At 36.4% G+C, this 26,565-nt stretch overlaps 1 protein-coding gene across 1 annotated transcript in view; it reads left to right on the forward strand.

Annotated features, from left to right (window-relative positions):
* lrp1ba (low density lipoprotein receptor-related protein 1Ba) overlaps positions 1-26,565 on the forward strand; it is a 332,672-nt gene that overhangs the window by 212,122 nt on the left and 93,985 nt on the right. Inside the window, exons 42-50 of the mRNA XM_073862191.1 lie at positions 2,887-3,076; positions 6,642-6,846; positions 11,221-11,413; positions 15,518-15,643; positions 20,626-20,754; positions 21,130-21,249; positions 23,543-23,656; positions 23,773-23,931; positions 24,560-24,682. Of these exons, the coding sequence (XP_073718292.1) occupies positions 2,887-3,076; positions 6,642-6,846; positions 11,221-11,413; positions 15,518-15,643; positions 20,626-20,754; positions 21,130-21,249; positions 23,543-23,656; positions 23,773-23,931; positions 24,560-24,682 (1,359 nt within the window). The remainder of the gene's footprint in view (positions 1-2,886; positions 3,077-6,641; positions 6,847-11,220; positions 11,414-15,517; positions 15,644-20,625; positions 20,755-21,129; positions 21,250-23,542; positions 23,657-23,772; positions 23,932-24,559; positions 24,683-26,565) is intronic.

Here is a 26,565-nt window from a genome sequence, read left to right on the forward strand (position 1 = left end):
TGCGGTGAAATAAACTAGAAAAAGTTGCGCTTTTCATACAGGATGCAACTTCAACATCAAAGAGACTGGATACTCATTTGATTAATGCATGATTTTGTTTATCTTAGAAACTTTATGCGAGTTAAAAACAACAAGGTTGCATGTAGCCAGTGCATGAGATGATTGTTAATTTAACTACTGCGATGAGGTGTGCAAAACTTTTATTTTTATCGTTGGGTGTTGCTGTACCTTAACTGGTGGAGCATTGTGTTAGCAGCACAAAGTTTGTGGGTTCGAACCCATACTAGAGTACTATTCACTACCTTTACGGTACATTCACACGGGGCGTAAGCGTTAACGCTTCCCATTCACTTTTAATGGCCGACGTCAAGCATTGCCGAACTGAATAGACTGTATGCCCAGCTGCACTACTTCCTGAACTTCAGCCAGCTCCTTGTTTCCTGTCTGCCATTATTGGACAAACTGATTAATCCAGGTGTGCCTGACCTCAGTAGTCACAAAAAAACTGATTAATCCAGGTGTGCCTGACCTCAGTAGTCACAACAACAATAATCAGACACACTTGGATTAATCAGTTTGTCCAATAATGGCAGACAGGAAACAAGGAGCTGGCTGAAGTTCAGGAAGTAGTGCAGCTTGGCATAAAGCCTATTGTGGATCTGTCGGCGCCGCATCAATGTCGTTGCTTGCGGCGGAAATTGAAAATTTCTCAACTTTTCAAGCGGCAACACGTGCATCCACCAATCAGATCACCCTATGCAAATAATTTAGGCAGAGTCAGCCAATTACGGACCGGAACATGTGTTGCGGCCACTGTGATTGGCTGTTGGCCACGCTTCAGACAAGCTTTCCGTCAACCATTAATGCTGCTTTCAGACCAGCCCCGGTAGAGGCGTGAAGGTGGGAGTGATTTCAATGTTAAGTCAATGTGAAGACGCGTTGGCGCGCGTCTGGAGGACTCGCGGCGCGAATGAGCCGTTTGGTGTGGCACGGTAGACACGATTTCGCCTAGTTTGCGCAAATTGAGCATCTGGTGCGGTACACGTGAATGGTGCTTTTTTGTGCATTTTGCGTTTGCCGCGAATTTGCTGCTGGCGCCCGAGTTGAAAAATTTGAACTTTGCCAGATTTCTATAGAGACAGAATAAAAAGGACCTCGCTTGGAAGAGTATCAGTGAAGTTACAGGAAGTTGTAAATACACATTTCACTTTTGAGTCACGTGACGTTTATCGACCCGCGGCATTCCCGCCGTTTTTTAAACCATTTCCCCCCTATAGTAAGGGTTACCAAATAAAAACATCAGCCATCTTGCAAACAGACAACCGCATAGCATTTGCCCCTCCCACAAGAAGCGGATTTTGACGTGTGTCAAATGCTTGCTTTTCTACTTCAGTCTAGATGCGTGAATACATTCAAAATGTTCAAGCAGCAAACTAGACACGGTAGCACAATTTTTATTCCTCAAACGCGGCTTGTGTGAACCATGGTAAGCTTCTGTCCGGTGTGAATGTACCGTTAGGGCTATCATGGACAAAATTAAGATGACATCATTCTCATGACATCATTGATATATGTTCAGTAGTATTAGTATAGTATTGAATAGAAAATGCTACATGCTGTATAAAATACTATACCAACAAGTGTATTTGTTATAACATAGACAGTATAGGCCAAAAGTTTGGACACACTTGACTAAAATGTTAACTATAATCTTAAAAATCATTTACGCTGAAGGTGTATGGTTAAATGCTTAAAATTACTTTTGTAGACAAAAATATACCTGTGCCAAACAGATAAATTTTTGTTAATAGAAAACTCTAAAATATTATTTTTGAAATAGATGACTTACACTGAATATTGAAGAAAAAGCAACCAATAAGAGCCTATATTAAATATGAACTCCTTCTATACTCTTTAAAATTCAATTGAAAATTTAAGAAGCTTCTTAAAAAAATGACACGTATACAGTTCAACAATTTCAAGGCAAAGGGTGACTGCACTTCAAATAATAAAATATAACAGAGTTTTGGTTTATTTTGGATGCTTTTAGTCACCAACATAATTTCCAAAGTTGCATTTGTGTTATGCCACAGTTTGGATGAGTTTATTATTATTCTGTTATATGGAATAATGTATAAATAAAGAACGAGTGAGTGTGTCCAAACTTTTGGCCTGTACTGTATGTATTATAAATATAACATCAATTTTCACTTGAAAAACTTTTTGATGCATTTACATCAATACGATGCAGGTTGCAAAGTAAGAACGATTTTTTTTGGGTGCAATTCACAGCATTTTTTAGTGCGGAAAAGTGTATAAATTATGTCGATTCCTTATTGACGTAAATTTCCACAACTCAGCTTGACCTTTTCTGAAATCTACTTCTTTTTCACATCGACCATCGGTCAAAGTTTTCTTTTTCTGCATCATTTTGAAAGCAACCTGTGAAGGTTGTCGCCTTTCATCTTATTCTCACGTATGTTCTTTAGATCAGCTGCTGTCGTTTTATACCCAATATAAATGTAAGAAGATACTATTCATGCTTTCATTGAGCCTCTTGTGTGTGCTTCAAGTGTATAATCCCTTTCTGATAGTCTAGGTTGCTGTCTGTAGAAATTCAAGAATGTTGAGAGCTTCGAAGCACCTAATATACACTTGGATTTTTATTGTGCATAGCAGTGACATCTATGAGACTGCAAACTTTTATGGTCCCCACCTGCCACTAGTACATATTAGTGCCTCAAAGGGACATATTAGTACCAAATGTGTACAAAGTAGTTCATATTTAAACCTTTGGGTACATATTTTGACCAACAGTGTAGGGTGGCACATAAAGAGGACACCATTTAGGAAACAACTTTATTGACGTTCAATCTCCCTCTGTAGATGTTGGTTCTGTTGAGGGGTTGGCATACCATCGAGGTTGGGATGTTCTCTACTGGACGAGCTCCACCACGGCCACCGTCACCCGTCACACCATCGACCAGGCCAGACCGAACGCCTTCAACAGAGACACCGTAGTCTCATTGTCTGAAGAAGACCATCCACATGTTCTCACTCTGGATGAGTGTCAGAGGTTCGTGTATCTTTAATCAAAGAAGGACAAATTATTTGATACAATCTTTAAGTTATTCAGTTCACTTCCAGAAAATAAATTAATTAATTAAATAAATTAATTCTAACTGTAACATTTTAAGCTCGGTTCACTTGGTAATGTTTTTAGTTATTCGTGTTAATCCTTCCCATGTAAATTTATTTTATAATCTGCTAAATCGCCATCAAATGTGTTAAATAATGAAATTTCATTAGAATAAAATAAACACTTAAAGGTTCTTATCTTTACCTCTCCTTCAAATAAACCCTGTTACATTTTTTATTTTAATGGCTGACTTCCAAAAAGGTCAATTGTAGGAGGGGCCCTTTAATTATTTTTGGAGTAATTAGGGTGCCGGGCCACATACAGTGAATTAATTTTACATCAGTGAGTTCGCATGCATGCTTAATAAAGATTTACATTTCAAAACAGGGTGACCTGTGTTACACAGTGAAATGATTTATGCCTCTTGATCTCAGGTCTCTTCATTTTTAAATTAGATATCATTAATTAATAGCACTTTCATCTATGTTTTATTTTTCTTCTTAACACATCACTGCTTTCTCGTCTGCTTACGATTTTGCATTTTACCAAACAACTGTTTTAATGTTTTTCGAGATGCATGTCCATATGTCCATTTATATTTCCTCATTAGCACCTTTTACATTACTCGCATGTAAACAACATAAGTTAGTGGCTATAACTATAAATAGACTCATTTAGATTAATTGCAAGGTTCTTCATTCATGCATTTTGTTTGCAAAGTAAATTTATCATACCCATGTACACTTTTAAAATTGGAAGTTAAGTGTTGTTCTGTTTAACTTAATTTTAGTAAATGTAAAATGGCACTAATCTTGCAAACACACTGCAAAAAATTATTTTCAAGAAAAAAAATTCTTAGTATTTTTGTCTTGTTTTCAGTAAAAATATCTAAAAATTCATAAATTAAGATGATGAGTAAAACAACCCAAGAAAATAAGTCTAGTTTTTAGACCAAAAATATAAAATTGAAGTGATTTTGTGCATAAAACAAGCACTTTTTTATATTGAATTTAGTATTTAGGAAAAATTTTCAAGAATTTTTTGCTTACCCCATTGGCAGATTTTTTTGGCTTGTTTTATGCACAAAATCACTTCAATTTGATGTTTTTGGTCTAAAAACTAGACTCGTTTTGCTCATCAAGAAAAAGCATCTTAATTTAAGAATTGTTAGATTTGAAAATACTAAGAATTTATTTTCTTGAAAATATTTTTTTGCAGTGCACATATTACACTGCAAAAAATTACTTTCTTACTTAGTATTTTTTTCTTGTTTTCAGTAGAAATATAAAAAATTTCCTAAATTAAGATGTATTTTCTTGATAAGCAAAATGACCTAAAAGAATAAGTCTAGTTTTTAGAAAACCAATATACAATTTAAGTGAATTTGTGCTTAAAACAAGCAAAAATATCTGCCAAAAAATCGGAGAAAAAAAATCTTTAAGTTTACTTTTTTCTTAAACACTTAATTCAAAAATAATTTTCTCACCCCATTGGCAGATATTTTAACTTGTTTTAACCACAAATTCACTTAAGTTTTATGTTTTTTGTCTGAAAACTAGACAAATTTTCTTGGGGTCATTTTGCTCATCAAAAAAATACATCTTGATTTAAGAATTTTTAGATATTTCTACTGAAAACAAGAAAAAAATACTAAGTAAGAAAGTCATTTTTTGCAGTGTACTATAGATATCCCAGCAAGCAATAGCCGTCATTTCACCATTTAGGTTGATTATAGACAGTTTCAACAGTATTAACTTAAACAAATGCCTTTCGTGGATAGCGGTGATCCATGTTCACCGTCTTTCCTTGTCTTTAGGAAACCAAAACATTTATTTTCAGCGAGGTATTTGTTCCAAAGTTCAGTTTAGCCACTAGCCAGACCAATAAACAGAGACTGGAAGTTAAGTTCAGTCCAGACGCGTAACCACGACAACGCACGTGTGTCCGATAAAAAACATCTATGGGCCCGATATAGTCCAGCTATGAGTAACACACTACTACACTGCAAAAAATGATTTTCAAGAAAAAAAATCTTAGTATTTTTGTCTTGTTTTCAGCAAAAATATCTAAAAATTCTTAAATTAAGATGCTTTTTCTTGATGAGCAAAACAACCCAAGAAAATAAGTCTAGTTTTATACCAAAAATACCAAATGTAAGTGATTTTGTGCATAAAACAAGCAAAAAAATCTGCAAATTTTTCTTACATTTTTCTTGAATTTATCTTGAATTTTTCTTGAATTTATCTTGAATTTAGTGTTTAAGAAAAATGTTCAAGATTTTTTTGCTTGTTTTATGCAAAAAATCTAAAAACTAGACTTATTTTCTTGGGTCGTTTTGCTCATCAAGAAAAAGCATCTTAATTTAAGAATTTTTAGATATTTTTACTGAAAAAAATACAAAAATACTAAGAATTTTTTTCTGAAAATAATTTTTTTGCAGTGTAGGCTAGTCAAACTACAGTAAACTTGAATTCGGTTACATGAAGTTTTTGTCAAAATAAGGTGTATGATATTCCAACATGAAAGCAAAGTCAACAGTGATTACAAGGTATTTGGTTGCAATTATTTATTTATTTTATTGAATTTATTATTGGGCTACGGTTAGACATCTATTAAATTATCAGTCCAAATGTTGCCTTGTTTTAGCCTAGATATCTGGGCTGTGTTTGGATGGCTATTAGCTATTGCTTGCTGAGATGTAACAACCTACCTAGCTATTCGAATGCTCAGTACACTGCAGCATTAAAAGAGCAAAAAGTTTAGCCATTCATCCAGGCTGTAGCGGCCCTCGCGTTAATGTCTGGTACTGTTGTCAGCACGTTGCCCCACAGATCCAAGAGCTGCCAAAAATCACGACTAAGATACAGAGCTTGACACCGCAAGCTGCCGTCACACGCTAGGCTAACACACTTACGCAAGGACGCTCTCGTGCCATGAAGGACTTGCCTTTTTTCTGCCACATTAAAAGCTTGAAGACAGGATGCTATTTGTAATAATGCCGTTGGGCTGTAGCCTGTTTCATTATAATTGCAAATGAATACATCTTTACAGAGGATATTAACACATGCAAACCCTTGATATAGATAACGGCTGTTAATGGATGACGCTAATGCCAAAATGGAAATGCAAAATTTGAATAATATGGCATTCAAAGATAAAGTTACGTCCGACATTTTCAGCGGAATCAACTAAACTGCATTTTTGTTAACTTTTGGAAACTTGAGACACTTTTAAATGTTGTTGTGTTTATAAAATATCAAACTAAGTAGTGTTTATTAAACACACATTTTAAGCAAGATTCATTTCATGATTTTCATACTGTACATCCACCAAAAATCACCTAAATAAGTGACTTTAATTTTAAGAAAACATAATTTGTTTGTGAAATATTTCACCTGATTAATTTCCTATGTAACACAATGACATCAGTTTAGGTTTTCAAATATCTTTTAGAGTTACTGTACATTAAAAGTTAGTTGCTGACTTTCTACGTTCCCTCCAGCTTGATGTTTTGGACTAACTGGAACGAACAGAGGCCGAGCATCATGAGGTCGACGTTATCCGGCCGAAACGTCCAGGTCATTGTTAGCGCAGACGTCATCACCCCTAATGGACTCACCATCGACCACAAAGCCGAAAAGCTGTACTTCTCCGACGGCAGCCTCGGGCACATCGAGAGGTGTGATTATGATGGCTCGCACAGATACGTGAGTATGCAAAAGTTTTTAAGAAATGCATGGAGCTGGTTCTGGGTGCATTAAGTGTAAGACAGGGTTTGGACATAAATAGTTTGGGCTCTATAAAGCTTCTGTTTTTTGCTGAAGGGTGACCTTAAAAGAACAGACAAAGAAAGTTCGATTTGCATCCCATCTAGACAATCTGACGTGGAATTGATTTAAAACAGTTGCCTGTGATTAATTAATTCTTACTTGATGCCAAAGAAAACAGGTAAATTAAAGACCTTGAGATCACTGAACAATCATTGACTCATTTCACTCATTGATCTCCGTCCTACGTAGCAGTACGTTTTCAGTGTTGTGTTAGTATGTCAGGTTACCTTAAGGATACAATAATTCCCCGTATAAATTTAGCAAGTCATTACGTAGCTTACAATGTAATTCCGCTTTGTGTCACTATCAACTTTTTCAGTCAAGGGTCGAGAATTACACGTTCCCAAAAGCCAGCAATACCACGGTGTGCGAAATGACTCTTAGCTCGCTAGTGAAACTGTCTGCTCGACAGGCTCTTAAAAGGTGAAAATTTAGCTGGGCAAACAAAAGAGCATTTATTTTCCCGTGCGTGAGACACAAACCAAATATTGAGAAAATGAGTCTTGACAAACCACTCTGTGGGAGCCAGGGCCATCTCAGTCTGCAGGAGATAGATCCATACTGTGGCCTTTCAAATATATTCAATGGAAAACAGCATGCGTGAAACCTTGTACTTCATGTACGAGAAATTGGGTAACGGATTCAAGCACCCCGGAATACCAAGTTAATCGATGCAAATTGGATTTCGCCTCATGAACCTTGTTTAATGACAAGGCGACATCCAAATTAGCCCTCTTTATGTTCTTTAAAGAAACTGTTCACATATCAGTTTATCTGATCATGAAAATTTTAGTTAAGCTTAAATTTCGAAGGTTGTTTTACTGTAACAGAATCTATGTTACTCTTCTTAACATTAGTTCATAGAAAAGTCTAACACGATCACCTCTCAGGAGCAATTTTACACGCAATTCTGTACCTGGAGAAGAGATTCGCGTTTTACGTCCACTGATTTTTACTTCAATGCTTAAAAGTTCAGATCCTGAGAGAGCACGGAGAGCTTTTCACTTGCCAAGGCGACAGCTCTGATATCAGAACACTGTGCAGATGCTCTTAATTCTCATTCCCCGACTTCGCTCAATGCTGAGAGACGTGTGCGCAGGAACAGAAATGGCACGCTTGGGAATAAAGACGCCTCGAATGGATGAGGGCGAGAACACACGCTTGACATGTTGTCATTGCGGATTAAAGTGTGAGTCTCGCTCTATCCGCACGTTGGGCTGCCTATTATTACGAAGGACTTTGATATTCATGCATACTTCAGAGCCATCTGTATGTGTGTCTCTGTGTGTCTGTGTGCATGTGTTAGTGAAGAGCAGTTAATATCACACTTTAAAACAGATGTGAAGACTGCATGAAGGAGATGCAGATAACAAAAAATCTATCTTTCTACTCTATCTATCTGTCTGTCTGTCTGTCTGTCTGTCTGTCTGTCTGTCTGTCTGTCTACCCGTCTATCTATCTATCTATCTATCTATCTATCTATCTATCTATCTATCTATCTATCTATCTATCTATCTATCTATCTATCTATCTATCTATCTATCTATCTATCTATCTATCTATCTACTTACATACATACCTACCTACCTTCCTTCCTTCCTTCCTTTCTACCTACCTACCTACCTATCACATTTATGTCTGTCTGCCTGTCTGTCTGTCTGTCTTTCTGTCTGTCTTTCTGTCCTACCATCTATCTATCTGTCTGTCTGTCTGTCCGTCTGTCTGTCTGTCCGTCCGTATTTCCATCCATCCATCCATCCATCTATCTAGACTCTATCTGATCTGTCTATCTTTCTGATCTGTCTGTCCTATCTATCTATCTATCTATCTATCTATCTATCTATCTATCTATCTATCTATCTATCTATCTATCTATCTATCTATCTATCTATCTATCTATCTATCTATCTATCTATCTATCTATCTATCTGTCTGTCTGTCTATCCATCCATCCATCCATCCATCCATCCATCCATCCATCACGCTTATGTCTATCTGCGTGTCTGTCTGTCTGTCCTACCCTTCTCCCAGTCTATCTATCTATCCTTCTGTCTGTCTGTCCGTCTATATATCTATCCATCCATCCGTATATTTATCCGTCTGTCTGTCTGTCCGTCTATATATCTATCCACCCATCCATCAGTATATCTGTCTGTCTGTCTGTCTGTCCGTATATATAACTATCTATCAATCCCTATATCTATCTGTCTGTCTGTCTGTCTGTCTGTGCGTCAGTCTGTCCGTCTATATATCTATCCATTCATTCCTCCATCTGTATATCTATCTGTCTGTCTGTATGTCTGTCTGTCCGTCCATCTGTTTGTCTGTCTATCCATCCATCCATCCATCCATCAGTATATCTATCTATCCATCTGTCTGTCTGTCTGTCTGTCTGTCTGTCCTACCCGTCTACCCGTCTGTCAATCTACCCGTCTTTCTATCTAGACTCTATCTGATCTGTCTATCTTTCTGATCTGTCTGTCTGTCTGATATACAGACATTATGAGTCATTTGTTTGGTCTTCTGCAAGCTTAAGTTCTCGATTCTCTGAGATTGTGTGCAGAAAGATTAATATTCAGTTGAGGCATTTATTGCTTCTCTCTCTCTCGCTCGCTCTCTCTCTCTCTCTCTCGATCACTCTCCTCTATTTGTCTTTCTGTCTCTACGCTTCTCCATTATTTCTCTCCATCTCTCTTCAGTATCGTTCACCTGTCTTTGCTCCTTCTCATTTTTCTTTTCTCATGCTCTCACATTGCCATTTATTGTTCATATCCAGGATCCTAAATTTACTTCTTGCACATGGCTGGTGAATTTAGGAAATAGAAGGGCTGTAAACGTGTCTTACTGACCATTAAATTACATTTTGGAATAGACAAGACAAAGATACAAGATACTTTTTTGGCTCTGTGACAATACAATTTTATAGCTCTGTAGTTCTCAACTTCCCAGATTTTGCAGTGGTGACCCCATGATCGTGTATCTTTATCTTTCTCTTTCTACATATATATATAAATGTTTATAAAATATTTTTTATATATTTTCTTCTTCCAAATGAATATTTAGTTCCCTCTGCTGAATGTAACCATATCAGTGTTTGAAGGACGGTATCGGATCGGATCATTTCATTTCAAAATTCTTGTCGACTTCAATTTTCCTGACGACTTCAGCCACAAGAGAAACAAATCCTCTTTCCTCACCACTCACCTTCTTCCCTGAAGGCATGCGTGATGTTTTCCAGCTTCTGTTACGGCAGGAATTCCATTTACACTCTCCACAGATCCGGGTTAATCATTTATAATGTCTGGGATAATGGAGGAAGTCAGTCCTTCTGGTGTCACAGTGGCTTTCCCCCTCTGGCTCCGGACAGATTCATGTATCTCTGTGAATTATACAGGCACTTGACGTGGTTTATTTTGGTCTGAAACACGCGCAATACATTTCTTGAAGGACTTGTCCTGTAACGTGCAAGATATATGTTTCGAAGGAAGCTTTGTTTTATGTATTTCTGTGCTTGAAAAGTTGGAACTATCAAATGATTTATATAATGTAAATATTCATGTATTATCAAGTTTACTATTCTAATTTAGATATTTAATCTGAAATATGGCTTTAACCCAGATTAGGTAAGGTCAAGGTATTATATTGTCTTACATGGGAAAAGTTAGTAAAATTTTTAACAATTGCTACAAAACATACATCATGTACACTGCAAAAAATTAATGTCTTACTTAGTTTTTTTTGTCTTGTTCTCTAATATAAATATCTGAAAATTCTTAAATGGAAATGCATTTCCTTGGTAAGTAAGTGGCTTACGATAATAAGTCTTGTTTTTTTAAATAAATGATGAAAATATATATTTTTAATAAAACTAAGTCAAAATATCTGCCAGTGCAGTAAGAAAAATGAACTAAATTCCAGTTTCAACTTAATTTAATACATTTAATTTAAGTTTATTTTTCTTTCGCACTGGCAGATATTTTGACTTGTTTTAGGTAAAAAAATCTCTTGGTTTTCAATATTTACTTAAAAAATCAAGACTTATTATCTTAAGCCACTTGTTAGCCAAGTAAATGTATCTCAATGTAAGAATTTTTAGATATTTCTATGAGAAAACAAAACAAAAAAACTAGTAAGACATGGCCAATCAGAATGAAGCATTCCAACGAGCCGTGTAATAAACAACCAATAACAAACCCTTAAAGATTTATCAGTTTCTTTAATGTCTTCAATTTTGTGTTTTCAAATTTATAGGTGATTTTAAAATCAGAGGCCGGGACGTTTTTTGGCTTGGCAATTTATGGAGACTTCATCTTCTGGTCCGACTGGGTTCGACGGGCCGTGATTCGCTCCGATAAGCTAACCGGCGCCAATATGAAAGTTCTACGGGCTGACATTCCTCATCAACCAATGGGAATCGTCGCTGTTTCCAATGACACCAACAGCTGTACGTAATTGGTTTCCTTTGTTCATGGCATGCAAACTGATATGTTTTGTAAATTCTTTCAATGTTAAACCCAAGCTAAGTGTTTGCAGACAGACGGTTTGAAGTGTTGTGACTACAGACCTTCATAGTTTCTGTTTTAGTATCCACATCCTCCTAAATCAAAGGCAAACTTTTAAAAACAATTGATCTAAAAAGTTACAGATAAAAGAGTGTTTGTTTCTTGCCCTGGATACAGTGTGCTGTTCGTATTACTCACACAAAGCCTGTTTGTTTTATTTACACAATGTGACTGAGATCCTTATTCCAGGATAACAGGAAACATAATGGAAAATCATACGTTAGGTGCGTCAGAAGTCACCGGGGCCCTTAAAATTTGATGGGCACAGAGCGAAACTAGAACAAAACCAACATGTTCCGACTAGGGTGAGATAAAATGAACGCTCTTATTCATGATTGCTTTCTCGCCTTTCTATATATTGTGTGCATAGTTGGGCTTGCGTTAGCTCGGGTGACGGATTCTACATCATCATATTGTACTGCCATATTTCCATAAATAAAATAAAGATTGAAGTCTGCTATTTTAAATGCAACTTATATGTATTAAATCAGGATTTCTCAACTAGTCCTAAATCTCCAGAAGTGACCGATGGGATCATATGTGCTAAACTATAGACATGTTTTCATTTGCATATATAAATAACATTTATGCTTTACATGCTTCAAATATGCATTTTTAGTTTTAGATTCTATAGTGCTGTTAAAAAGTGTTGGAGTTTAATTCAAATGTTAAGAAAAAACTTAAAACTAAATGATTGTACATGCCAGCACCTGTGAATGAGGAATGCAGCAAATGGCATTTTAAAATGAACATCATAGACTTACTTTATGGTGGTCTCTGCATATTAAACTGGTATTAAAAATGACATTTCACATTTAATACTTTAATGCATTTACAGTAATACATCTCTTGGGAATCAAGACCTAGCCCCACCAAGCAATAGCTGTCATTTCACTGTCTAGGTTAACTATAGAGACAATATGGTCAGGCTATGAGTTAACCCACTCCTACAACAATAAACTTGAATGGGGTTACATGTAATTTTTGCCTAAGTAGCTTGTGCGATGTATGATATTATATCATGTAAGCAAAGTCGACGGCGTTTGGTTTCATTTATTTATGGTTAGACGTCTGTTACTTTTTCAGATTTTGCAATGTTTTAGCCTAGACATCTGGGCTGTGTTTGGGTGGCTATTAGAAGTCTTTTAAATACAAAATTGCCTGCTGGTAGCATATCCATACCTATATTTCAAACTATGCACTGCAAAAAATGATTTTCAAGAAAAAAAATTCTTAGTATTTTTGTCTTGTTTTCAGTAAAAATATCTAAAAATTTTTTAAATTAAGATGATTTTTCTTGATGAGCAAAACGACCCAAGAAAATAAGTCTAGCATTGAGACCAAAAATATCAAATTTAAGTGATTTTGTGCTGGAACAAGCAAAAAAATCTGCCAATGGGGTAAGCATTTTTTTTCTTGAATTTTCTTGAATTTAGTGTTTAAGAAAAATTCAGATTTTTTTTGCTTGTTTTATGCACAAAATCACTTAAATTTTTATTTTTGGTCTAAAAACCAGACTTATTTTCTTGGGTCGTTTTGCTCATCAAGAAAAAGCATCTTATAATATTGAAAATAATTTTTTGCAGTGATTATTCTAAAAATAACTTTCTTAGTATTTTTGTCTTGTTTTCAGTACAAATATCTAGAACTTAAACTAAATTAAGATGCATTTTCTTGATGAGCAAAATGATGTCTATAAACAAATAAATATAAAATTTAATATAAAAAATATAAAAAAGTTAATTACATTTTTTCTATTAGTCATTTAACCAATTACATTTTATTTCTAAATTACCCCCTTTTTATATTTGCCTCCTAGTTGACTATTTTCAACTCTTCTTGGTCTGATATCTGAATTGACCTGTGCCTTTTTATATTTAATTTTATTATTTAATTACCATTATTTATTTATTTACCCATTGTTAGTTATTGTTTTTTCTTAATTGTCGTTTAAATATTTTCCGGACTATAAGTCGCTCCGGAGTATAAGTTGCATCAGTCAAAAAATGTATCATGAAGTGAAAAAAAAAACCATATAAGTTGCACTGGACTATAAGTCGCATTTATTTAGAAAATGATTATTCTTTTGGGGTTCATTTTGTTGGTAAGTCTTTCTCCGTCTCCGTTGACAGTTTTTTCAGGGGTAGCCTACAGGAGCAACATATAGCGCCCTCTCATGGCTGTAGACGGTAATATTGTCTTTTGGTTCATGCAAGTCAGTATGAATTAATTTTGACATATAAGTCACACCTGACTATAAGTCGCAGGATCAGCCAAACTATGAAAAAAAGTGTGACTTAGTCCGGAAAATACGGTGATTTATTGTTATCTTGTTAAAACATATATAACTATTTCATTGTATATTATTGTTGTAATATACTCGGATAATTTGTTGCATCTCAATAAATTTAAGAGAATTTGTACTTAAAACAAGCAAAAAAAATCTGCCAATGAGGTAAGAAAAATCTTGAACTTTTTTCTTAAACGCTTAATAAAAAAATCAAGAAATAAACACAAAATTTCACTTAAATTTGATATTTTTTGATCAGTGGCGACTCGTGTTCGGAGTGTCATGTGTGTTACTCGTGTTTTCAAAATATGTGTTTGTTGCGTCATGTGAACCATGTGCATCATGTGTTTTGTCAAAATTAGTGCCTGCTGCACACACGTCAAACCGTTTATGATAAAAGAGACGCTCGCATTCACAAAATACACGCAAGACATTCCCTTAACAGTAAACTCTGATTACGCATGATATTATGCGAGTATCTGGCAAACGCGAGGGTCTCTTTTATCATAAACCCTTTAGACGCGTCTGCAGCAGGCACTTATTTTGAAAAGACATGCGATGCACACAAGTTCACTCGACGCACCAAACACATATTTTGAAATGACAAACGACACACTGAATACATGTTGTGACAAACTTCGCATTGTGCGCCCTCGAAAAAAGAAGTCACTGGCCGCCACTGACAAAAAACACTAAGTTAAGAAAGTCATTTTTTGCAGTCATTGCATGTAGTCTCCAGGTAATGGCCTGTTTGTAAGGAGAAACTCATTTTAAGTGCCTTAGGCGTAAATCATTTATGCAACGGATCCAAGCTGACAAGTCAAACTATACCATGAAATGTATAAAACGTGACATATTTATAGATTTCTCTCCCTGTGCTGCTATTTTGGCTTTTATACAGACATTTCTTTGTTCGCAGCCCAAGTCTTAATGATTCAAATGAGTCTAATGGAACCAGCTTAGATGTTTGGCTTCCAGAAACGCAAATGGTGCCGTTTCATCCTGGGAGATTTAGACCTTGTGGACGCAGTCCATCCTATCTATATAGCCCAGACGAAGCTATTATGGGAATTAAAGTGCTGTAAATACTCTGAAACACAGTCAGCTCAGCTGGTAGAGCATGCTTGGCGACGCCAAGGACATGGGTTCAATTCTCAGGGTATACAATGTATGTAAATATATTATATAGCCATAACTCAGTATGTGGTTGTTTCACTTATCCATTATAAGCATAGTGTTGTTATAGAAAAAAATCCACTTTATCTTTAAGAGGGAATAAACTATCCGCAATGGCATATATTAAAATGCCCAAACACTGAAATCAGCCATTGAAGAATCCAAGCTATTTAAAGCCAATAATAAGCTCCCAGGACTGAAGCCCTGTGTCTCCATGGTGAAAGTCGCTGGCCCGGTTCGCTCATCTAAATCTCAGCCATTTGTGCAGGGGAATACATTTAGCCCAGCGCTATGGTGTATGCCAGCAGTTCGTGTGGAGGTAGGGCATGGTGGTACCCAGACCCAACGTGTGTGCCAAGCACAGTTCAAAGTTACACCCGCTATGAATCTCAAACATCTGAAAAGCACTGCAGTTATACCCTTCAGGCCATTATGTGTATGTGTGTGCAAACATGTGTCTGTACTGTATGTATGGAAACGTTCCCACTCAGTGTCATCTGGGATTTCTTCTTACTTCCAGGCGAGTCGTCTCCATGCAGCGTGAACAATGGAGGGTGCCATGACCTTTGCCTTCTGACCCCGCATGGTGTGGTAAACTGTAGTTGTCGCGGAGAACGGATATTACTGGATGATAACAGATGTGTATGTAAGTCCTGTATCCTCTCTCCCTTTCACTCTTTGCGTATCTCACTCTTTTCCAAGCAGGTCTCTGACATCTTTAAAAACATTTATGGAGTTACGACAGGCAGGCTGTGGCAAATACCAAATGAATGGGTAGCCAATATATCTGTCACAAAATTCATCTGATGATCATTTGTCAAGGCAAACATTTAAAAAAATAGAGGTCAGAAAGTCTATTTATTGAGCAGTGAGGTGTTTCTAGCCAAAAGCAGTTTGTATTTCTTCTCCTCTTGGACATCACGCCTTGAGCGATTCTTGTACACCTGAACTAATAAACATCGTTCCGTGATTCCCAAACATTCTGATCCATACACATTGGCAAACTTGTGATGAACTGCTTGGGAATATCGGTGATGAAATGGAAGGACTTTGTGACAGATACTTTTTTCTCTCGGTGACCGACTGGGTATCCATTGAAATTCATAACGTACATTCAGGTCTGTGAAGCCCCGGGGCTGGCGACGGGAAGCTGAGGAACAGGGGAGAAATGGGACAGAACAGTCGGTTTTAGCATAGTGAGAGAAACACACTGCAACTCCAGAAACAGATTGCAATAGAAATCTAGCAGCAAGGTTCTGCCCTAACAACCTTTGCTCACTTTCTTTTCCCTTATTACCCAAACAGTTATTTTGTTCCTAATAAAGCGAGAGAGAAAGCTAAAACAATTCTGTGTCTAGAGTAAATAACCTGCACACAATCTGGATTATGGTCTAAATTTAGGATGATGCAGATTTTAATCAAGAATCTAAATCCAGATTGTGATACAGATACCATTTTCTTTAGGGGCTGTTTACACTTGGTATTACAGTTGTGTTCAAAATTATTCAACCCCCCAATGCTGTGAAGGGTTTTAGGGAATTTAGTGTACATTTGTAATTGTATTCAGAATGAAATCCTACAATGACTTCTTAAAGAACCATATGCAACTAAAATGACATCAATTGGTTTTGTAATATAGTAGTAAATGTTTCTTTTGTGAATTCTTCATTGACACAAGTATTCAACCCCTTAAAGAACTACCACTCTGAAGAACAGAGGTTCATTGAAGTGTTTTCAATCAGGTATTGAAAACACCTGTGGATGTCAGGGAACAGCAATAAAGCCTAATAAGCACCAATTAGGCAGCTTTAAAATGACTGTGATACTCAACTCCTTCTAAACATTTACTGGTGTGGTTACAAACATGGTGAAGTCAAAAGAATGGTCCAGGAAGACAAGAGAAGAGGTGATTAATCTTCACAGGAAGGGCAATGGCTATAAGAAGATTGCAAAGATGTTAAACATACCAGGAGACACCACAGGAAGCATCATTCGCAAATTCAAGGCAAAGGGCACTGTTGAAACGCTTCCTGGTCGTGGCAGAAAAAAGATGCTAACTGCGACTGCTGTGCGCTATCTGAAGCGTAGAGTGGAAAAAAGTCCCCGTGTGACTGCTGAGGAACTGAGAAAAGATTTGTCAGATGTGGGTACTGAAGTTTCTGCTCAGACAATACGGCGCACCCTGCGTACTGAAGGCCTCCATGCCAGAACTCCCAGGCGCACCCCCTTGCTGTCTCCAAAGAATAAGAAGAGTCGACTGCAGTATGCCAAAAGTCATGTGGACAAACCACAGAAGTTTTGGGATAGTGTTCTGTGGACTGATGAAACAAAATTAGAACTGTTTGGGCTCATGGATCAACGCTATGTTTGGAGGAGGAAAAACAAGGCCTATGAAGAAAAGAACACCTTGCCTACTGTGAAGCATGGTGGGGGGTCAATCATGCTTTGGGGCTGTTTTGCTTCTGCAGGTACAGGGAAACTTCAGCGTGTGCAAGTTACCATGAATTCTCTTCAGTACCAGGAGATATTGGATGACAATGTGTTGCAGTCCATCACAAACCTGAGGCTTGGGAGACGTTGGACCTTTCAACAGGACAATGATCCCAAGCATACCTCCAAATCCACTTGAGCATGGTTGCAGAAAAAAGGCTGGAACATTTTGAAGTGGCCATCGCAGTCACCAGACTTAAATCCGATTGAGAACCTCTGGTGGGACTTAAAGAAAGCAGTTGCAGTGCGCAAGCCTAAGAATGTGACTGAACTGGAGGCTTTTGCCCATGATGAATGGGCGAAGATACCCGTAGATCGCTGCAAGACACTTGTGTCAAGCTATGCTTCACGTTTAAAAGCTGTTTTAACTGTAAAAGGATGTTGTACTAAGTACTAAGATTGAATGTCACTTGGGGGTTGAATAAAACTGATAATGATGTGAGCACAGAAAAGACATTTGTGGTTATTTCATTATAAATGTTATGTTATATTTGTCTGACCTACACATGCCTCTTTGATGTAATTGTAAGCAGGATGACTGAATGATCAAAATCAATGCAAACTGGCCAAAACAATCAATTTCAGTTGGGGTTGAATAATTTTGAACACAACTGTAAGTTGTGTTCTCGTCGATCGGATCACAAGTGGACGAGAGAGACACATCACGTTTACACCTGGTATTTAAATCAGTCTCTTTTGTCCACTTCCGACCGCTTCTGTCCTGAATACTGTGAGGGGGCGGTCTGTTGAGACTGTGGGCGAGTCTCTCTGCTGTCATTTATACGCGAGCGGGAGTAATGATGAGTTTATGGACGCGAACTAATATTATTTCAGAGTCCACTGCTTGTGTAGTAAGTTAATATGCTGCACAGAGTTTTGTATGTGTATATGTTAGAGCTTTATCTGATATTTCAGCGCAATTGATGAAATAGGATCGAGCAACTTTCACACACTTGCAAACTGAAACTGCGGAGATCAGCCACTTTAGTTTTATCAATGAAAGGCTAAAAATAGCGCTGTACACCGTGTGTTCGCGCCGGAGGTCAGAAAAGACGTAAAACATTGTGTTCAGTACCTCAGATTAGATAAATGGGTGGAGAGAAGGTGGTCGCGTGTGGCTGTTTGAACACATTCAACCACATGTGCGTTTACACTACAAAAGCAATCCGATCGAAGGGGGTTTCGACTACCTCTGAATGTGGTTGAAAGCGGTCGAAAGTGGACAAGCTCAAAATTTTTTGAACACCGTTTACACCTGGCATTAACGTCGTCCACTTGTGATCCGATCGATGAAAACGCATGTTAATGCCAAGTGTAAACAGCCTCTTAGAACCAGAGTAGAATCTAAATTCTAAGGATAGATAGTAAATCCAGATTGTGATTCAGATTCTTTTTGCTCTGAATTTAGATTTTAGGATCAGATGTGAATCTAATTTTAAAACCTGGATTATAAATTCAGATTGCGATTCAGATTCTGTTTGCTCTAAATTTTGATTTTAGAACCAGATCTGAATCTAATTTTGAAACCTGTATTATAAATCCAGATTGCAATTTAGATTCTATTTGCTCTGATAATTCAGAGCAAATAGAATCTGAATCGCAATCTGGATTTAGAACCAGATGTAAATGTAATTTTGAAACCTGGATTATAAATCCAGATTGTGATTCAGATTCTGTTTACTCTGAATTTAGATTTTAGAACCAGATGTAAATCTAATTTTAAAACCTGGATTATAAATCCAGATTGTGATTCAGATTCTGTTTACTCTGAATGTAGATTTTAGAACCAGGTGTAAATCTAATTTTGAATCTGAAGTATAAATCCAGATTGGGATTCAAATTTTCTCTGAATTTAGATTTTAGAACCAGATTGGAGTCTAAAATTTAAATTTGTATTATTAATTCTGATTGTGATTTAGATTCTGTTGGCTCTGAATTTAGATTTTAGAACTAGATGGGAATCTAATTTTTAAACCTGGATTAAAAATCCAGATTGCGATTCAGGGTTTGTTTACGCTAAATTTAGATTTTAGAACCAAATAAGGAATCTGAAATTTATACCTGGAATGAAAATCCAGATCGCAATTCAGATTCTATTTACTCTGAATTTAGATTTTTAGAACCAGATGTAAATTGAATTGTAAACCTGGATTAAAAATCCAGATTTTGATACAGATTTTGTTTGCTCTGAATTTAGATTTTTAGAACCAGATGTAAATCTAATTTTGAATGTGGAGTATAAATCCAGATTGGGATTCCAATTTTCTCTGAATTTAGATTTTAGAACCAGATTGGAGTCTAAATTGTAAATCTATATTTCAAATACAGATTGCAATGTAGTTTTCATTAAAATTTCATTTTGAAACCTGGATTTTTAATCCAGATTTAGATTTTTTTTACTCTGAATTAAAATTTTAAAACGAAATAAAATTTTAAATCTGGAGTATAAATCCAGATTAGAATTCAATATCTATTTGCTCTGAATTTAGACTTTAAAACCAGATTAAAGTCTAAATTTTAAATCTGTATTTCAATTACAGATTGCAACTTAGTTTTTATTTGTGCTGAATTTAGATTTTAAAAGCAGATGTGAATCTTATTTTGAAACCTGGATTAAAAATCCAGATTGCGATTTAGATTTTGTTTAAGATTTAGTTTTTGTTTACTGAAATTAGACTTTAGAAACAGATGTAAATCTAATTTTGAAACCTGGATTATAAAACCAAATTAGGATTTGAATCTTAAATTTGGAGTATTAATATATATTGGGATTCAAATTCTATTTGCTCTGAATATAGACCTTAGAACCAGATTAGAGTCAAAATTTTACATCTGTATTTCAAATACAGATTGCAATTTAGTTTTTATTTGCGCTGAATTTAGATTTTAGAACCAGATCTGAATCTAATTACGAAACCTGGATTATAAATCTAAATTGCTATTTAGTTTTTGTTCGTGCTCAATTCTTCAATCTGCTTCTCATTTTTTCTCAGAACAAATTCCTTTAACTTCTGAAAATCTCACCTTCTTTCATTTTTCCACTAAATACTCAAGCTGTCAAAATGACCACCATTCTAGTCTTTGCTTCAGCACGGCACGTCAAAACTCTACAGACCCTTATCTTCTCTCGTTATTTAGCCATGAACTCCTCCTGTAACATCCACTCGGAGTTCCAGTGCGGGAATGGCGAATGCATCGACTACCAGCTGACATGTGATGGCATCGCTCACTGCAAAGATAGGTCGGATGAGAAAATGCAGTATTGCGGTAAGAACCCAATCAGGCGGGGTGCTGAGTTTGAGCCCTCGGGTTACAAATCTGAGCAGAATGAAGGAATCTACAGAAGCATAGAAGGTCTTCTCATTCTCTCGTGACTGAAGCTAATGAGGCAAGCTAAGAGCAGCCTGACAAAAAAAGGAATGAGAGCTAGTGATGAGACAGGCTGACTGCTTCTCTATCTCTCTCTCTTTATCTCCCTCTCTCTCCCAAAAGCACAGTGTTTATTAAAATTCTTTATGCTGTAGAAGTAAAGAAAATTGTTTGACCCCCAAAGATATCCCTTAATCCACATACAATCTATATTGTGTGTCAGTGCTATTATAAAGTTGTTGGCCTGATTCTTGCCCTTTTGTTGTTTTCTAGAAAACCGGAACTGCCGACACGGCTTTAAATCATGCTTTAACCAGCGCTGTGTCGCCAAGCATCGTTTCTGCGACGGTGTGAATGACTGTGGGGATAACTCTGATGAAGTTTACTGTAACAGTGGGTATTTTCTATTTTTTGCCCGATAAATGTTACAGCGCATCGATCAGCCCAGGACTTTTTGTTTTGTCCATTTCTCTCGAGAAATTCACTCAATCAATCAATAAACCTTTGAATTCTTACCATACCTGAACTTCTAAATAACAACATTAAGCTTTAATGAGGAATCACATCTATAATGTAAACCGCACAAACCACAGATCACAACATTGCCACGGTTTAGCGGATGCCAATTATGGCGGTTCTCTCACCAGCCAATCGGGGATCGAAATAACTTTCATAAACCTACAGCAAATAATTTACAATGTATGTGATTTTACTAACCATCTCCTCGATCATTTGTCTGTGTTGCCTGATGCTCTGGTTTGAATCTGGCTAAACATTCCGAAATCCTTTTCCTTACGTCATCCTTTACCTATAAAAAAATGTTTACCCCATACGACAAAAATAAATAAATTAAATTATATATATATATATATATATATATATATATATATATATATATATATATATATATATATTAGGGCCGGGCATAGATTAATCTAGATTAATCTCATACAAAATAAAAGTAATTTTTGCATAATATATGAGTTTGTGATGTGTGTAAATATTATGTATATTTAAACACACACACATACATATAAATACATTTAAGAAATGTTTTATTTAAATGTCGTTTTTTATTTATATATAATTTAGAAAATATATAAATATAAATAAATATATATACACATGTAAATGTTTCTTAAATACATACATGAATGTGTGTGTGTATTTATATATACATAATAATTACACACAGCACAAACTCGTATGTTATGCAAAAAAATACTTTTATTTTGTATCAGATTAATCTAGATTAATCTATGCCCAGCTCTATATATATATATTTCAAAATAATTAAATATTTTTATATACCCATTTTTTGTATATTTGGAAATATATTTTAAAAATAAATAAATTTTAAAGCATTATTAAAATATATTTAGCCCTCCATATATTTAAATCCAAGGAAATATATTCATGTTGCATTGTAAGAAAAAACTTTATTTTAAAAAGGTTAAAATTCAATATATTTTCAACTTAAAAAATATACTTTTTTTACCCTTATTTAGCATATATTTAAATATATTTTGTCAGATTAAAAGATTAAGTTTATTAAGGTTAAGGTTAAAACTAAATATATTTCCAAATTTAAAAACATATTAAATTGAGAATTACTTTCTACAAAATGTATTTAACATATATTTAAAATATATTTTTGGCCAGAGAAATTATTTTTTTTGTCATATGGGACATATTAATAAAATCAAACAGAATAAAAAAGAATAAAGAAAAAATCAAACAGAATAAAGTCCTATTTTAACCACCAGGTAAACGAACATACTATCAAACTTTTTTATTTTAAAGGGATAGTTTACCCCAAAATGAAATAATGTCATTACTGACACCTTCATGTCATTTCAAACTCGTAAGACCTCTGTTCATCTTCGGAACACAGTTTAAGATGTTTTATATTTAGTCCGAGAGCTTGCTGACCCCTTATTGAAAATCTATGTACGGGATACTGTCCATGTCCAGAAAGGTAATAAAAACATCAGTAGTCCATGTGACATCAGTGGGTCAGTTAGAATGTGTTGAAGCATCGAAAATACATTTTGGTCCAAAAATAACAAAAATTACGACTTTCAGCATAGTCTTCTCTTCCGCGTCTGTTGTGAAGTGCATGCGCGAGACTAAAGTCATGTAACTGCAGTGAGGCAGATGACGTGTTATCCTCAGACATGTTTGCAAAGTTTTTTTTTTTTCAAAATTACAGCGTGCGTCTCCCTCAGACTGTAAGCGAAGCCCGGGCGCACAAAAAATAAAAAACAGCTGGGGCGCACCATATAACACGTCAGCCGCGTCGTACGTCATCCGCATAGCCGACAATGCTGAATAAAGTCGTAATTTTTTGTTTGTTTGTTTGTTTGTTTTTTGGACCAAAATGTATTTCCGATGCTTCAACACATTCTAACTGACCCACTGATGTCACATGGACTTCTTTGATGATGTTTTTATTACCTTTCTGGACATGGACAGTATACCGTACGTAGATTTTCAATGAAGGGTCAACAAGCTCTCAGACTAAATATAAAACATCTTAAACTGTGTTTCCGAAGATGAACGGAGGCCTACGAGTTTGGAACGACATGAGGGTGAGTCATTTATGACATTATTTTCATTTTTGGGTGAACTATCACTTTAAGTCATTAATGTTTTTATTTATTATAAACTCTTGTTGTTGTTGCAGGTTCCTTATGTTTGTCTTCTGAACGGCGTTGCGCAGACGGGTCCTGCGTCCCGCTGTCATTGTGGTGTAATCAAATCATCGACTGTGCTGACGCATCGGACGAGAAAAACTGCAGTAAGATTAGCACTCGTGAAGGCGCTAGCCTGTTTGCACTTTTAACAGATCTGTTTACTTAACTTGTTACGTTACGTGTGAAATGCTACAGTAGTCTCGCTATCCTCCTTGTCCAGATAGCACAGACTGCATGGAGTACTACAGACTTGGTACTCGTGCAAGCAACGGGGAGACGTTTCTGAGCTGCAACTCCACATCGCTGTGCGTCCATCCCTCCTGGCTGTGCGACGGGGCCAATGATTGTGGAGATTACGCAGATGAAATGAACTGCCACGGTAGAGATGCATTCGCATATTCGTCTCTGTCTATCTCTCTCTCTCCGTTTCCTTCCCTTGTTTGTTTGTAGAACGTTGTTGCAGTAGCATGAAAAAATACAGCTGTGAACAAAACCAAACGTTTGACGTGTTGACAAAACAGAAAAGCTACATCAAAATTTGACTTCTCGCTTTGCTAGGCATTTTATAGTAGAAGTTCTGCTGAGTATTTGAAAGCGATATGCTTAGATGTTTGTGGTTTGCTTTCTAGTGTAAATATTTACAGTCTTAATATCTCTTAGCTGAGCGGCTGGGGTGTATTTTTGCGTAATTTTAATGCCTTCCAGAAAACTTTAATAGACATTTCTGAATGAATAAATTCTTTGAGCCAAATGTAAAACTAAATGTTTCTTCTGACCTTCACACATCACAAGGCCAGTACACCTGAGGTAAATAATCGACTGTATATTCAGACTGTATTTTTTCACATGTTCATATCGCTTTTAGATTCTCCGTGTGAAACTTCTATCTTAATATTTTTCTCATTATCTGACTTTTCTAAGGTGGCTTTAGCATTGCAGATGATTCAGCTGATTCCTCCATAAAACAGCCTGTCCTCTAAATCTGTTCTTGTCGGTGTGTCTTCCAGCTTCTGCGATACATACGTGCGAGGACGGCCATTTTGCGTGTCCCAGCGGAAACTGCATTTCTAGCGTGTGGTTGTGCGACGGACAAAAAGATTGCGAGGATGGAGCCGATGAATTTCAATGCGGTGAGTGCCACCTCTTTGTGTTTATCAGCTCATCGTGGCTGGCTGATACATACTGTGCTCTAAATGTCACCTTACCCCATTGAAAAGACCAGTTAAAGCCAGTATAAGCAGGTTGGCTGGTTTAAGCTGGTCTCCCAGCATGGTTTAGCTGGTGAATCTGGCTGGTTTTAGAGGGGTTTTGGACACTTTTTGCTGGTCTTAGTTGGTCAGGCTGGAGGCTTGGCCAGATTGGGTAAACTGGTTGGCTGGTCTTAGCTGGTTAAGCTGGTCTTCCAGCCTGGTCAAAACCCCTCTAAAACCAGCCCGCTACACTATCTTAACCAGCTAAAACCATGTTTGTAGACTTTCAGTTGGGAAATGTATACAGTAATGCCTTTATTAGAACGTACAGTGTTATTTTGCCCTTAGGTTCTACTTGTCGTGGCTATTATGTGATAAGTGGTAAATGTGTGTTGAAATGCCCATGTTTTTATATGTTGCACTAGATTACATTTATAAATCTTAATTTCAACCAAAGTCTGATATTGTATCAGATATTGTGGTATCCCATGTCTGCGTTTAGAAATCTAGGCCTATGAAATCGTTTCCCTTTGGCTTTTGCCCAGTTGGCTGTGGCTTAATTTACAAAATATGCCTTTTGGTTCAGCCTTGTTGTTGACAGCAGAATTTAAATGTATTTAAAGCTTTGAGCGCATTTAGCTGCCAAATCCTGAACGTCCTTGAAAACTCTGTTGATCTATTTAATAATTGATATACTCATCTATTTGTTTGCTGTTAACCGTAAAATTGAATTTTGATTGACTGAACAATAGATGTGATTCTTGTTCCAAGTAAATCCAATCACTAAAATAGTCAGATGTTTTGCTATCTATCTATTTACCTACCTATCTATCCATCTATCCATCCATCCATCCATCCAACCTACCTACCTAGATTTTCCATCATTTTATCTGTCTGTCTCTACCTACCTACATATTCATCCATCCATCCACCCACCCACTACTACCTACCTATGTACCTCTCCATCCATCCATCCATATATCCATTCATCTACCCATCCATCCATCCATCCATCCATCCATCCATCCATCCATCCATCCATCCATCCATCCATCCATCCATCCACTACTACCTACATACTTACCTGTCTGTCTGTTTTTCTTTCTGTCCATCCATCTATCTGTTTTCCATCTATCTGTCTGCCTCTACCCACTTACGTACCTGTCGGTCTTTCTGTCTATCTATCCATCCATCCATCCATCCATCCATCCCTCCATCTAATCCATCATTTCATCTAATCCATCCATTTATCTATCTATCTCTGTCTTTACCTACCTACATATTACCTACCTATGTACCTGTCTATCATCCATCCATCCATCCATTCATCGATCTACTGTATCCATCTATCTCTGTCTTTACCTACCTACCTACCTACCTACCTACCTATGTAAAAAAAAGAAAGTCTCTCTTTTTCTTTCTCTCTATGTATATCTATCCATCCATCCATCCATCTATCTATCTCTGACTTTACCTACATATCTGCCTACCCGTCTATCCTTCCATCCATATATCTATTCATCTACCCATCCATCCATCCATCCATCCATCCACTACTAGCTACCTACGTACCTGTCTGTCTGTCTTTCTTTCTTTCTGTCTATCCATTCATCCATCCATTCATCCATCCATCTATCTCTTTTCCATTTATCTGTCTGCCTCTACCCACTTACGTACCTGTCTGTCTATCCATCCATCCATCCATCTATCCATCCCTCCATCCATCCATCCATCCATCCATCCATCCTTCCATCTAATCCATCATTTCATCTAATCCATCCATTTATTTATCTATCTCTGTCTTTACCTGCCTACATAACCTA

The sequence above is a fragment of the Misgurnus anguillicaudatus genome, chromosome 23, assembly GCF_027580225.2.
Source record: "Misgurnus anguillicaudatus chromosome 23, ASM2758022v2, whole genome shotgun sequence".
NCBI lineage: Eukaryota > Metazoa > Chordata > Actinopteri > Cypriniformes > Cobitidae > Misgurnus > Misgurnus anguillicaudatus.